The 13,434-nt window shown below is 47.9% G+C and overlaps 1 protein-coding gene across 10 annotated transcripts in view; it reads right to left on the bottom strand.

Moving 5' to 3' along the window:
- The window catches only part of LOC147019068 (polyhomeotic-like protein 2), a 124,605-nt gene that overhangs the window by 91,980 nt on the left and 19,191 nt on the right, over positions 1–13,434 (bottom strand). For 4 of the 10 annotated variants that reach the window (XM_085899283.1, XM_085899282.1, XM_085899284.1 and 1 more), the window contains one exon: positions 873–1,037. The exons of 2 other annotated variants lie outside the window; for them this stretch is intronic. In XM_085899283.1, coding sequence (XP_085755409.1) covers positions 873–1,037 — 165 coding nt within the window. Of the gene's footprint in view, positions 1–872; positions 1,038–5,345; positions 5,787–13,434 lie in introns of those variants that run through there. 4 more of the 10 variants (XM_085899290.1, XM_085899288.1, XM_085899287.1 and 1 more) reach the window with 3 other exon arrangements.

The raw sequence follows: 13,434 nt of genomic DNA, 5'->3' as shown, positions 1-13,434 counted from the left end.
CTGTTCTGTTTCTGCTGCCACTTTTCCAGGGAAGTAGTTAATGCATTCAATGCATTATGCATTCCATGCATTAACTACTCTATGGGTGAAAGACCCTTCCTTACTTTACTACCCTCATAAATCTCTGCTCCTTCACTCTCAGGATATGACCTCTGGTCGTGTGACTTCACTCTGCTCTAAAACTCTTCTGAACTTATCTTGTCTATACCCTTCATTATCCTAAATATCTCAATTATATCCCTTTCCCACCCCTCGTAACCACCTCCTTTCTTATGTGTAAAAAGTCTTGGCTCCTTCAGTCGCTACTGATAGCCAAGTCTAGCTAGGCCTGGATTCAATCTACAAACTCTACGCTAAACCCCCTATATGGCAGCAATGGCCTTCCTCAGATGTGGTGACCAAACATGTAATATTCCAGGTGAGGTCTCACCAAATCACAACCTCTTGATTCACAATTTAATCCTTGGCAAATACAGTAATATACAACCTCAAATCCAATTATGGTGTTTTGAAGAATTTAAGCAGAAACTTTGGAATTAGCATCAAAACTCAATGCAAAAAGACAGACGTTTACAATTTATAAACAATTGTGGCCAAACTGACGTGTTTATGTCCAACAATGTTTTTCTTCCAAAAGTTGGGGTTATAACACTGTTGTTCAGAATCTTTCACATTAAAAGTACTAACTTTATCCAGATTGCCAAAAGAAAAAAAAATGCCCAGGCTACCACTGGTTTATCCAACTGAGCTCACCTCGATTCTATCCTGAAAGTAACTAATAATAAATTCACAGCTTCATCCAATAGTCTAGTCCATCCTCAATTTTCAATCCCCTTCCTTGTTTTCTCTCGCCCCTTTCACAGATACTGTACCATCTGTGCTGCCTGCAGATACATATGATTTGGGGAGCTTCCAGCTCCCTGTCCCCCAAGTAACACGGCAGGAGGTCCTGGTCCACCAGCTGGGACTGAGCCCCCTGTGGATCCTCCTCCCTGTCCTCGACCAAGCAATTGGGGGCTTGCTGAAGTCAAATTTATCTGCACACAGGGATAAAAGTGGAACAGGTGGACACAACGTGCACAAAAGGTCATTCCATAATTGGATCAACTGCACAATAGCTTGGAAGTAATGACATGGACAGGGTGCGTCAACAAATGTCCGATTCCCAAAGAGGGTCTTCTTCTTGAATAACCTCCCAAAAAATGGAATGCACAAGATAGGAACGTAATGGATACATGAAAATAATGAACGCAATGTGTGGGGGATTCCCATTTAATGACAGTGGAATTATGTTCAAATCCCACATGTTGATTTATCCATGGTTTCTTAATGGCCCTGTCCAGCCTGTACTTCCAAGTGTTGGACAGCACAGCAAAATGAACATGAACATTCATTATGGATGTATGTAATGAGGGTCTGTTGAAAAGTAATACCTGCTATTTTTTTTCTCAAAAACAAGTAAAGATATTTGAATGAAACAGATGGTTACCAACATCAATCTATAGTCGACCATGGTGCATATGATGAGTGTGCAAATGAGATCTCAACAATCAATAATGCGGTCCACACATTTGTGCCAACGTTCAAGTAGTTTTGTGAAACATTGACAATAGAACTGTATCCTGCTGACTTAACCAGTGCTTCACAGTGGATTTGACATCGTCCTCAGAAGAACAAGGTTGTCCATGAAGGTGTTCTTGAAGTTTGGGAAATAAATGAAAATCTGATTGAGCAAAGTCAGGACGCCATTGACTGTCTCTTACTCTCGCCTCCGGTCCGTCAGTCACCCCGACTCTCGCCTCCGGTCCGTCAGTCACCCCGACTCTCGCCTCCGGTCCGTCAGTCACCCCGACTCTCGCCTCCGGTCCGTCAGTCACCCCGACTCTCGCCTCCGGTCCGTCAGTCACCCCGACTCTCGCCTCCGGTCCGTCAGTCACCCCGACTCTCGCCTCCGGTCCGTCAGTCACCCCGACTCTCGCCTCCGGTCCGTCAGTCACCCCGACTCTCGCCTCCGGTCCGTCAGTCACCCCGACTCTCGCCTCCGGTCTGTCAGTCACCCCGACTCTTGCCTCCGGTCCGTCAGTCATCCCGACTCTCTCCTCCGGTCCATCAGTCATCCCTACTCTCGCCTCCATTAGTCAGTCATCCCAACTCTCGCCTCCAGTTAGTCAGTCATCCCTAATCTCACCTCCAGTTAGTCAGTCACCCCGACTCTCGCCTCCATTTCGTCAGTCATCCCAACTCTTGCCTCCAGTTATCGTGCTACCCACTGTCATTTGAACTAAGACATCAAGCGTCAGAATCATAAAACTTTATACCCAGTGGTGGGAAGAACTAACGTGCGGACTGCACGAATCTCTTTACCCGTTTTGGAGGAAACGAATAGGAGACATCACTTTTTAACACACACTGTACGTAATTGACACTTCCAATTCACGGCGATTCCAAATACAACAAGAAAGGCACTTGGTAGAGCGCATACCCCCACCACGTAATGCCTGATCCATGAGAACATATCGGGCCAATACATTTTTGAAATATCATGCTCAACAGAACTATATCGCTTTAGGCCCCATCCCTCAATGGTGAAGAATCACTTAAAAATTAAATAATTCTCGTATCCAGATCTGGATCGGGATCCAAATCTTCACTAAAATGGAATTAATTCTTCCTTGTCACACACCCAACCTGTCGACCAAGTTTCATCCGGATCCGTCCACAACTTTTTGAGATATCGTACAGAGACAGACAGACAGACAGACAGACAGACAGACAGACAGAAAAGGGGTGAAAACAACCTCCTTCATCTTCGGTGGCGGAGGTAACAAGGTAAACAGGTCCAAATCAAATAAACAGAGGATGTACAATGTACATTCCTTTTTAATCGGAACATGTTTAATGCGAAAGGAAATTCTCAATTTCCTGATATGGCAAACACCGTTTTCTGTGATCCATCATGTCACCAAACAAACAAGGCCAATGTCTGGCACAGGAGATCCTTCTCGATCAAGCATGCTTCTTCGCTTTCTCCAAATCAAACAAAGCGATCAGTCATCAGGTAAGTGCAAGGCTACAGGTATCGTTCACAGTGATCCAGTCATCAGGTGAGTGCAAGGCCACAGGTATCGTTCACAGTGATCCAGTCATCAGGTGAGTGCAAGGCCACAGGTATCGTTCACAGTGATCCAGTCATCAGGTGAGTGCAAGGCCACAGGTATCGTTCACAGTGATCCAGTCATCAGGTGAGTGCAAGGCCACAGGTATCGTTCACAGTGATCCAGTCATCAGGTGAGTGCAAGGCTACAGGTATCGTTTACAGTGATCCAGTCATCAGGTGAGTGCAAGGCCACAGGTATCGTTCACAGTGATCCAGTCATCAGGTGAGTGCAAGGCTACAGGTATCGTTCACAGTGATCCAGTCATCAGGTGAGTGCCAGGCCACAGGTATCGTTCACAGTGATCCAGTCATCAGGTGAGTGCAAGGCCACAGGTATCGTTCACAGTGATCCAGTCATCAGGTGAGTGCCAGGCCACAGGTATCGTTCACAGTGATCCAGTCATCAGGTGAGTGCAAGGCTGCAGGTATCGTTCACAGTGATCCAGTCATCAGGTGAGTGCAAGGCCACAGGTATCGTTCACAGTGATCCAGTCATCAGGTGAGTGCAAGGCCACAGGTATCGTTCACAGTGATCCAGTCATCAGGTGAGTGCAAGGCCACAGGTATCGTTCACAGTGATCCAGTCATCAGGTGAGTGCAAGGCCACAGGTATCGTTCACAGTGATCCAGTCATCAGGTGAGTGCAAGGCTGCAGGTATCGTTCACAGTGATCCAGTCATCAGGTGAGTGCAAGGCCACAGGTATCGTTCACAGTGATCCAGTCATCAGGTAAGTGCAAGGCTACAGGTATCGTTCACAGTGATCCAGTCATCAGGTGAGTGCAAGGCCACAGGTATCGTTCACAGTGATCCAGTCATCAGGTGAGTGCAAGGCTGCAGGTATCGTTCACAGTGATCCAGTCATCAGGTGAGTGCAAGGCCACAGGTATCGTTCACAGTGATCCAGTCATCAGGTAAGTGCAAGGCTACAGGTATCGTTCACAGTGATCCAGTCATCAGGTGAGTGCCAGGCCACAGGTATCGTTCACAGTGATCCAGTCATCAGGTGAGTGCAAGGCTACAGGTATCGTTCACAGTGATCCAGTCATCAGGTAAGTGCAAGGCTGCAGGTATCGTTCACAGTGATCCAGTCATCAGGTGAGTGCAAGGCCACAGGTATCGTTCACAGTGATCCAGTCATCAGGTGAGTGCAAGGCCACAGGTATCGTTCACAGTGATCCAGTCATCAGGTGAGTGCAAGGCTACAGGTATCGTTTACAGTGATCCAGTCATCAGGTGAGTGCAAGGCTACAGGTATCGTTTACAGTGATCCAGTCATCAGGTGAGTGCAAGGCCACAGGTATCGTTCACAGTGATCCAGTCATCAGGTAAGTGCAAGGCTACAGGTATCGTTCACAGTGATCCAGTCATCAGGTGAGTGCAAGGCCACAGGTATCGTTCACAGTGATCCAGTCATCAGGTGAGTGCAAGGCCACAGGTATCGTTCACAGTGATCCAGTCATCAGGTGAGTGCAAGGCCACAGGTATCGTTCACAGTGATCCAGTCATCAGGTAAGTGCAAGGCTACAGGTATCGTTCACAGTGATCCAGTCATCAGGTGAGTGCAAGGCCACAGGTATCATTCACAGTGATCCAGTCATCAGGTGAGTGCAAGGCCACAGGTATCGTTCACAGTGATCCAGTCATCAGGTAAGTGCAAGGCCACAGGTATCGTTCACAGTGATCCAGTCATCAGGTAAGTGCAAGGCCACAGGTATCGTTCACAGTGATCCAGTCATCAGGTGAGTGCAAGGCCACAGGTATCGTTCACAGTGATCCAGTCATCAGGTGAGTGCAAGGCTACAGGTATCGTTCACAGTGATCCAGTCATCAGGTGAGTGCAAGGCCACAGGTATCGTTCACAGTGATCCAGTCATCAGGTGAGTGCAAGGCTACAGGTATCGTTCACAGTGATCCAGTCATCAGGTGAGTGCAAGGCCACAGGTATCGTTCACAGTGATCCAGTCATCAGGTGAGTGCAAGGCCACAGGTATCGTTCACAGTGATCCAGTCATCAGGTGAGTGCAAGGCCACAGGTATCGTTCACAGTGATCCAGTCATCAGGTGAGTGCAAGGCTACAGGTATCGTTCAGTGATAAGTGGAGCACTTCCACGACGACGACAACGACGACGACTAGTAAAATATCAAACGATGACGTTCACTTGATAACATCGACATTTACACTCACGGGGTACACAATGGGAATACCACACAGCAACCATCTTGGGGGGGGATACTTGGTGAAACGACGCTGTTCCGTTGCGGGAAGGTGTTACTGGAACATTATTTTTGAATTACTTTTCCTCATCTCATAACAGTCACAACGACACGGTGACTCTCCCCCACCTTCAGTGCGAGCCTTCCCGCCACCGGAAACACATTCCAAGCTATCACAGGAACATGATTATACAGTGCAGTTCGACTTGACGTTGTCACTCATTCCTTCAGTCGTATCTATTCCTTCGTTCACTCAACGTTTTGTCGGGAAAGTTCAGGATATTGCGAGAAGTTTCGATCCTATTGAAGGAATACGACGCGCGCTGAAATTCGTTCACCGGGGAAAAAAAAAAATTATTCCTGAAGAAAACCTTTCGCCGCCATTTAAGTGGACGCGAAAATACACCGCCCAGTACGACCGCCGAGCGAAATCCGTCGAGATCCGCAAAAAGAAAAGAAAAGAAAAGAGAAAAGAAAATGGCAAAACCGAAAACACGAAGGGAAAACTTCAACAAATAAATATCAATTTTTAAATCTTCACTGCAGGGATAAGCACGATTCCAACGTTGTACAATGCCACGGACGCTCCAGCTTCCTTTCATTGACGTCAACGGAATTAATATTAAATTTTTGCCAATTTGTCAGTAGTACAATTTTCCACATTTTGTATTGTACAAAATAGTGAGGTAAATATGTGGACACAAAATGTCAAAAAAAAAAAGCACGACAGTCACCCGAGCGATGATTGGCTGACCACATGCCGTCGTCATAGTAACAACATTCCTTTGGATTCTTGGGCAAAGTAGAACGCATAAAAAAAATGACAATTCACGTAAAATATTCATATGCATTATTATTATTACTAGTGCGTGCCCGTTTGTGCAGCTTCGTTCCTTCACTCTCGTAAACGAAGACTGGATTGGGGCATTGTTTCAATTAGATCGGACCAACCGTATCATAAATGGCCATAACTTGGGAAATACCTGGGAAACATACTCAGGTCCCCAGCGTCAATTGTGACGTCATATCAAACGAAGAAGAAGAAGAATTGACCCCCCCCCCTCTCTCATCCCCTCTCTCACCCCAATCTCTCCCCCTCGTCTCGCCCCTCCTCTCTCGCCCCTCCTCTCTCGAATTGTGATGCCCCCTCTCTCTCGTCCCTTCTCTCTCTCGCCCCCCCCAAACCTTGGGATTAATTAATAATTTGAACAATGAATTAAAACCTTGTGAAAAAACAGCTTTCAAACCTCGGGAAACAGCTGAAATGGATGAACAACAATATCAAACCTTGAAAAGGCACATTTTTCCCAGCGTCAATTGTCCCCAGCATCAATTGTGACGTCATACCAAACGAAGAAGAAGAAGAACTGACGTCAATCGTGCAAAAAATAAATAAATAAAACCATTAATTGTGACGTCATAGCACCGTGTCTTGTCATTGGTTGACAGATAAATGGCCGTAACTTGGGAACCGCTTGTCCGATTAATATCAAACCTTGAAAAGGCACATACTCAGGTCCCCAGCGTCAATTGTGACGTCATACCAAACGAAGAAGAAGAATTGTGACGTCAATCGTGCAAAAAAAACATTGTGACGTCATTCGTGATGTCATAGCACCGTGTCCTGTCATTGGTTGACAGACAAATGGCCGTAACTTGGGAACCGCTCGTCCGATTAATATCAAACCTTGAAAAGGCACATCAGCGGGTCCCCGGCAATATTCCTGGCCAGTTTCAATCAGATCGGACCTGCGGTCGTCGAGAAACGGCGGTCACACACACACACACACACACACACACACACACACACACACACACACACACACACACACACACACACACACCTTGAATTATAGATAGATTATTGTCTCCGTTAAACATGAACTGAGCTGCTATGCTTATATAAGGACAACAAAAGAGGAAAAATAAATAAAGAGGGGGGGGGACAAATCAGCCAATCATGGTTTGGGTAACATATTGAATGAGGGTTGGGTGCGCTCGCTCCAATGAAACGAGTACTCATTGGCCTGAATGTTGTTTTTTTTATAATTACAGTATGTATAATTATTCCGCAATCTTTCCACGAACGCAAACACATCGCTTCATTCAACTTCCGATAACTTTATCATGAAGCTTGGTCCACACTCCACGTTTTCATATTTAGGTACACCATCCTAAGCATAAAAGCAACGGATGTAGTGGGAAAAAGAAAGAAAGAAAAAAAATAATCAAGAATTAAAAACATACAATTGATCAGCTACATTGTACGTACGCAATTCGATGCAGAATTTATGATCACCCCCCCCCCCCCTCATCTCCCACACCCTCTTCCCTTCCCTCCCAGTCTGTCAGTCATCGTGAGAGAAGGGGAAGCAGCTTTGGAAAAAAGTTTCCCTGTAAAGAGGAGGGGGTGTGTTCAGTCACCATGTTTCTTGTGGAGAGCTGACAAAGTCGAGTGGCTTAAGCACTCGAGCAAGCACTCCGTTCGAAACTGTTGATAAGGAAAGGCCGGCTTGGCAAGCGCTAACTTTCTGCTTGGTAAATGAACACACCACTGACACACAAAGCACAAAGCACAAGCGTGAGTTGGCTCGCATCGCTCGCCTCACCACACATCGTTACATCGGAGTTACATGGATAGTTTGTGAGAAGAAAGCAAATACCTATTTGGGGGGTGGGGGGGCTACCTGTGCAGACTCCCGCAGCGCCTGACTTTTTTTTTTTTATCCACGAACAAACTTTGATACAAACACAGCGGTGAAGGTTGTGGTGTAAAGTTTCATTGAAGTTGTATTTGTAGTTTCAGAGAAGTTGCAAGTATTTATGGACGGACAGACAGACTGACGGACGCACCATCCCGTAAAGCTCCCCGGAACTATGTTCCAGGTGAGCTAAAAATGAAATGTTTTGTCACCATCACAGCAGGATAGCCGAGAGGTATGCATACTTGCTCCAAGCTGTCTCACCTGGGATCGAATCCCAGGTCAGGTCAGGTCAGGTCAGGTCAGGTCAGGTGTGAGAGCATGTGCCGGAGCAGCGCGTCGCTGTGTCCACTTTCCGCCGGTACTCCAGGGGCCTCCGTCTGGCTTCCCCCAGGCCGATGCCAGGCCCATCCCCATCTCCTTGAGATGCTGATCAACCTGTTGCAACCATGAGGCATGTGGTCGACCCATTAGCCGACTCCACTCACGAGACTCCCTCGCTGAGAGAATCTGGTGAGCAGGATCAGCATCAGGAAAATGAGCCACATGTCCATGCAGCCGCAGCCGACGCTCAAGGACTATGCAGGTAACAAATCTCATTTTAGTCTCCTGAGCAACCGCTCGTTGGACACAAAGTCTGCCCAACAAAAGCCAAGGATTCTTCGAAGAGACCTGGTACAAAAGGAATTAAGTCTCCATCTCAGATCCATGGTCAGAGTCCAAGTCTCAGATCCATAGAGCAAGACGGGCAGCACCAAGGACCTGAAGACTCAGACTTTCGGCCTCCCGCACAGGTACCGGCAACGCCACACCCCATGATTCAGTTAATCATGACTCCCCAGGCCCAACCCAGACATCTGTCGACCACAGGAGAGCAGCATCCAAAATGTCATTGAAAGCCTGGATCTTAGTTTTGACCCAGGAAACCCGTAACCCCAGCGGCTCCGACTCCTCATTCAGCACCTCGAGGGCCCCCAAAAGGATATCCAGAGTCTCCCCAAAGATGACTGCATCATCTACGAAATCAAGGTCAGAGATCTTGACATTCCCAAACGATGCACCGCAGATTGAACTCTCCGACATCCTCCCCAGAATCCAGTCCATAGAAGTGCTGAAAAATGTGGGGGCCAACAGACACCTCTGACGAACTCCAGGAACAATTGGAAATAAGTCAGGGATGGTACCACCACACTTCACAGCACTCTCAGCATCAGAGTATAGTTCAGACATCGGATTGATAAGTTTGGTGGCACCCCACAAAGACAAAGAATCCTCCAGAGAGCATCCCCATTCACTGAATCAAACGCTTCACAGGGATCAACATAAGCTGTAAGCAGCTCCTGTGAAACTCTCATCTGCGTTCGGTGAAGACCCGAAGAGCAAGGATACGGTCAATCGTTGACCTCTTTGGTGTAAAGCCTGACTGCTCTGGATACTGGTGCTCAAGCAGATGTTGGCAAACCCCATCAAGAATTATCTGAGCAAAGACTTTGCCCAGCACTGAGAGCAGCGTCACCCCTCGATAGTTGCTGCAGTCTTGGCGATCACCCTTCCCTTTCCAGAAAGGGACAAGGCCCCTCTTCCAGTCAATTGGGATGATGCCTGTGTTCCAGGCAGAGCACAAAACTGCATGCAACGACACGAGTGCAGCATTTCCAGCAGCCTTGAGAAGTTCAGCATGGATGCCACAGATCCCTGGAGCTTTACCCCCATTTCAACCAGTTCACCGCAGCCTGTGTTTCCACAAACGAAGGTGGACCACAGTTGATTGGAGGGTCAGCAATAGGGATTGTAACACTCCTGACATCAAACTCAACAGCTGGTGAATCAGCCTGGAACAGCCGCTCAAAGTAACCGGCCCAGCGGGCCCTCACTTCAGACTCTGTCAAGAGCCCACCACTCTCCGCTCTAACTGCAGTACACCGAGGGACGGGCTTGGAGGTACCCAATGCACAAATTACCCTATAAGCAGGACGAGAATCACTTGACCACAGGTGATGCTCCACCTTCTCACAGATTCCTTGCACATCGGCCTCCTTGTCCACCTTTACTGCACGTACAGTTTTATTCTTCAGCTCCATGAACAGCTCAGCTCTGCAATTCAGCCTGGCCCAGCGACTCTGGTAAATGGTATCCAGTGTCCCTTGAGAGACAAAATTCTCCTTCGTCCATGGTGAGTTCCAAGACCTCTATCGGCAACATCAAGGACAGTGGTCTCGAAGGCACTCCACAACTCTTCCGAATCCCCCAAAGCAACCAGACGCCCCCCCCCCAAATCTCCCCTCAGCCTGTTCACAAACTCCTCAGCTACCCCCTCATCCTTAAACTTGCTAACATTCTGCCTCAGCTTGGATGGTCCTCCAGTGACTATCAATGAGTACATGGTCAATCTCCTTTGTCACACCACCAGCGTTGGAATACCAATTCCAGCGATGAGCCTGTGGGCGCTGAAAACATGAACCAGCCACCCTAAGTCCATGACTTCTTGCAAAGTCAAGGAACTTAGTGCTGTTCTGGTTCACAGTTCCAGACCCATCGGATCAACACACATCTCATAACCATCCCTATCAGTTCCAGTCAATGCATTGAAATCCCCCAAGACTAGAAGAGTATCTCGCCTGGGGCACTGATCAACCACAGACTCAAGCGTGGCATAGAATGGGTCCTTCACGTGAGATCGCTCGCCTCATTCGGAGCATAAACAGAGACCAGGGAAATGACACCCGAGGAGTGATGAATCCTTCGTCTCATGATATGCTCGTTGACTGGTGTTACCTCAATTATCATTGGAGTCAGTTTATTGGCCACAGCTACAGCAACTCCTTGAGCATGGGCACTATCAGAGCGACCACACCAATATCTCTGGCTGTTATCAGAGAACCACCTCACCGCCGTCGAGTCTGGCATTTCACTCAAGCCGACTGGCAGGGTCTCTGAGCAGCCATCAAACTTACAGACTGGTCTCCTATCACTACTTTCTCAAACATCAACTCATCCTGGGAATTCTTTCAAAGAAACTTGCTCTCCCTCATGCACAGATTTATCCCCTCTCGTGTTCAGTTGTCTTACCCTTCCTCCCGCCCTTGGTTTACTGAAGCTTGTGGCGAGGCAGTTGTCCTGAAACAACTTGCCTTTGCCTCATGGAAAGCAAACCCAACTGAGGGCAATCTCAGTTCTTTCCACAAAGCTCGGAACAAGTGTGTATCTACCCTCAGGAGAGCCAGAAAACAACATCTTTCTCATCTCAAGTCTGAACTCTCAAACCTCTCTCCCTCCTCAAAATCCTGGTGGCATTTAATCAAATCTGTTTCTGGTGTATGTTCCCCCTCCATCCCCTCCCTTACCTCAAATGGCCGCACTGCTGATTCCACACGTGATAAAGCTGAATGTCTAAACTCGGTGTTTGCAGCTAAATCTTGTGTCCTAAACCCATCACTATCTCTACCCACTTTACCCAGTCGCACCCAACTGTCCCTGGACTCTGTATCCTTTTCTCCTGACAAGGTGGAGAGCTTGCTTTCAAACCTCGAGTCAGATTCTGCAACCGGTCCAGACGGCATCAGCCCACGTGTCCTCAAAGCCTGCTCTTCTGCTCTTGCTCACCCTCTCTCTGTTCTATTCACCCTCTCATTTGCCCAAGGTCATCTGCCATCTGCTTGGAAATCTGCTAACATCACTGCCCTGCATAAAAAAGGTGCAAAAACAGATCCCTATAACTACAGACCAATCAGCCTTCTCCCAATCATCAGCAAGGTGATGGAATCCATCATCGCTTCAGATATGAAATCCTTCCTCTTCTCCAATGGCTTGATTTCCAATCATCAATTTGGTTTCAGACAAGGTCACTCTACCCTGGATATGCTGCTTCTGCTCTCCCATCAATGGATGGAGGTCCTCAATGCCAGACAGGAAATCCGAGCCGTATCCCTGGACATATCACGTGCTTTTGACACAGTCTGGCACCCTGCCCTACTCACCAAACTCTCTTCCCATGGTATTCAAGGCCATCTCCACTCATGGCTCGCAGACTTCCTCTCCTGTCACAGTCAACGTGTGGCCCTAAATGGAGTTCTTTCATCCCCTCTTCCTGTCCAGGCTGGAGTTCCTCAAGGTAGCGTTCTGGGCCCTGTTCTTTTTCTGGTTTTCATCAATGATCTCTCGGACTCTCTGGAAAATCCTCTATTTCTCTTTGCCGACGACTCCACCCTCTGCCGTACCATCTGTCATCCCTCAGACCGGCAAGCAGCAGCTTCTTCGCTCACTGCAGATCTGGATAAAATCACAAACTGGTCCAACACGTGGAACATGTCTTTCAATCCAGACAAATCTCACACTCTCACTATGTCTCTTCGAAAGGACCGTTTACAAAACCCCCCCATCCACTTTCTCAACAATCATCTGGAAGAAGTCTTTTCTTTCAAGCTTCTAGGTCTCACTATCTGCCATGACCTTTCCTGGGAAAGTCACATTTCCAACCTCGCCTCAAAAGCCAGTCGCCGACTGGGAATCCTCCGTCGTGCTAAGTCCTTCCTCGGCCCTCTTGAGCTCCTGACCACTTACAAAGCTTTTGTCCGTAGCCTGATGGAGTACTGCTCTCCCCTCTGGGCTGGTGCTCCTGCCTCCCACCTTTCTCGGCTTAACGCTGTCGAAACCAGGGCATTTAAGATCATCGGCATCTCCCGCAATGAAGTTGAGTCTTTGGGCCTCTCACTCAATCACCGCAGGTTGGTCGGTGGTCTTTCTGTCTTCTACCGACTCCTCTCCAGCCTTGCCCCCCCCTGCTCTCTCTGCGATTTGTCCCCACCACATTTCCACAGGGCGCTCAAGGTCCGCCAACAACCCCCTTCTGGTAAAACTACCAAAATCACGAATCACTTCTCATCTTCACTCTTTCATTCCTCTTTTTTTCCCGCCTTTGGAATAAACTTCCTCACTCTATTCTTTCCCATTCTTCCCTCCAGGCTTTCAAAACAGCTGTTCACCACCACCTCTTATCTTCCCCCATCCAAATCCTCGATCTTTTCTACCCCCGATAATCCACCCAAGCCCACTTCCTTCATTTCTCCTGCTTTCCTTCCTGAAAGTCCCTGAAATGTCCATCTTCTCTTCGCCATGTTCCCCGTCCCATCCCCATCCCTCTCCCTTCCACAGTTCACCTAATGTGTCTGTTCCCCACTGTTTTGTCCCTTCCACTCCCGCCCCTCTTGTCTCATGCCTCCTTGCTGTGAGTTGTGTGTTTGCTCTCATACGAGCCTCGACCAAGGTATACAAAAAAAAAAAAAAAAAAAAATAGTTGGTGCAACCACCCACCATAATCTCCGGTCTCCAAACCTCAGAGAGTGCTGCAATACCAATGTC

The sequence above is a fragment of the Eptatretus burgeri genome, chromosome 10 (genome assembly GCF_056783735.1).
Source record: "Eptatretus burgeri isolate ZD-2024b chromosome 10, Ebu_testis_v1, whole genome shotgun sequence".
NCBI classification, from domain to species: Eukaryota; Metazoa; Chordata; class Myxini; order Myxiniformes; family Myxinidae; genus Eptatretus; species Eptatretus burgeri.
This window is presented reverse-complemented; position numbering and strand designations above follow the sequence as displayed.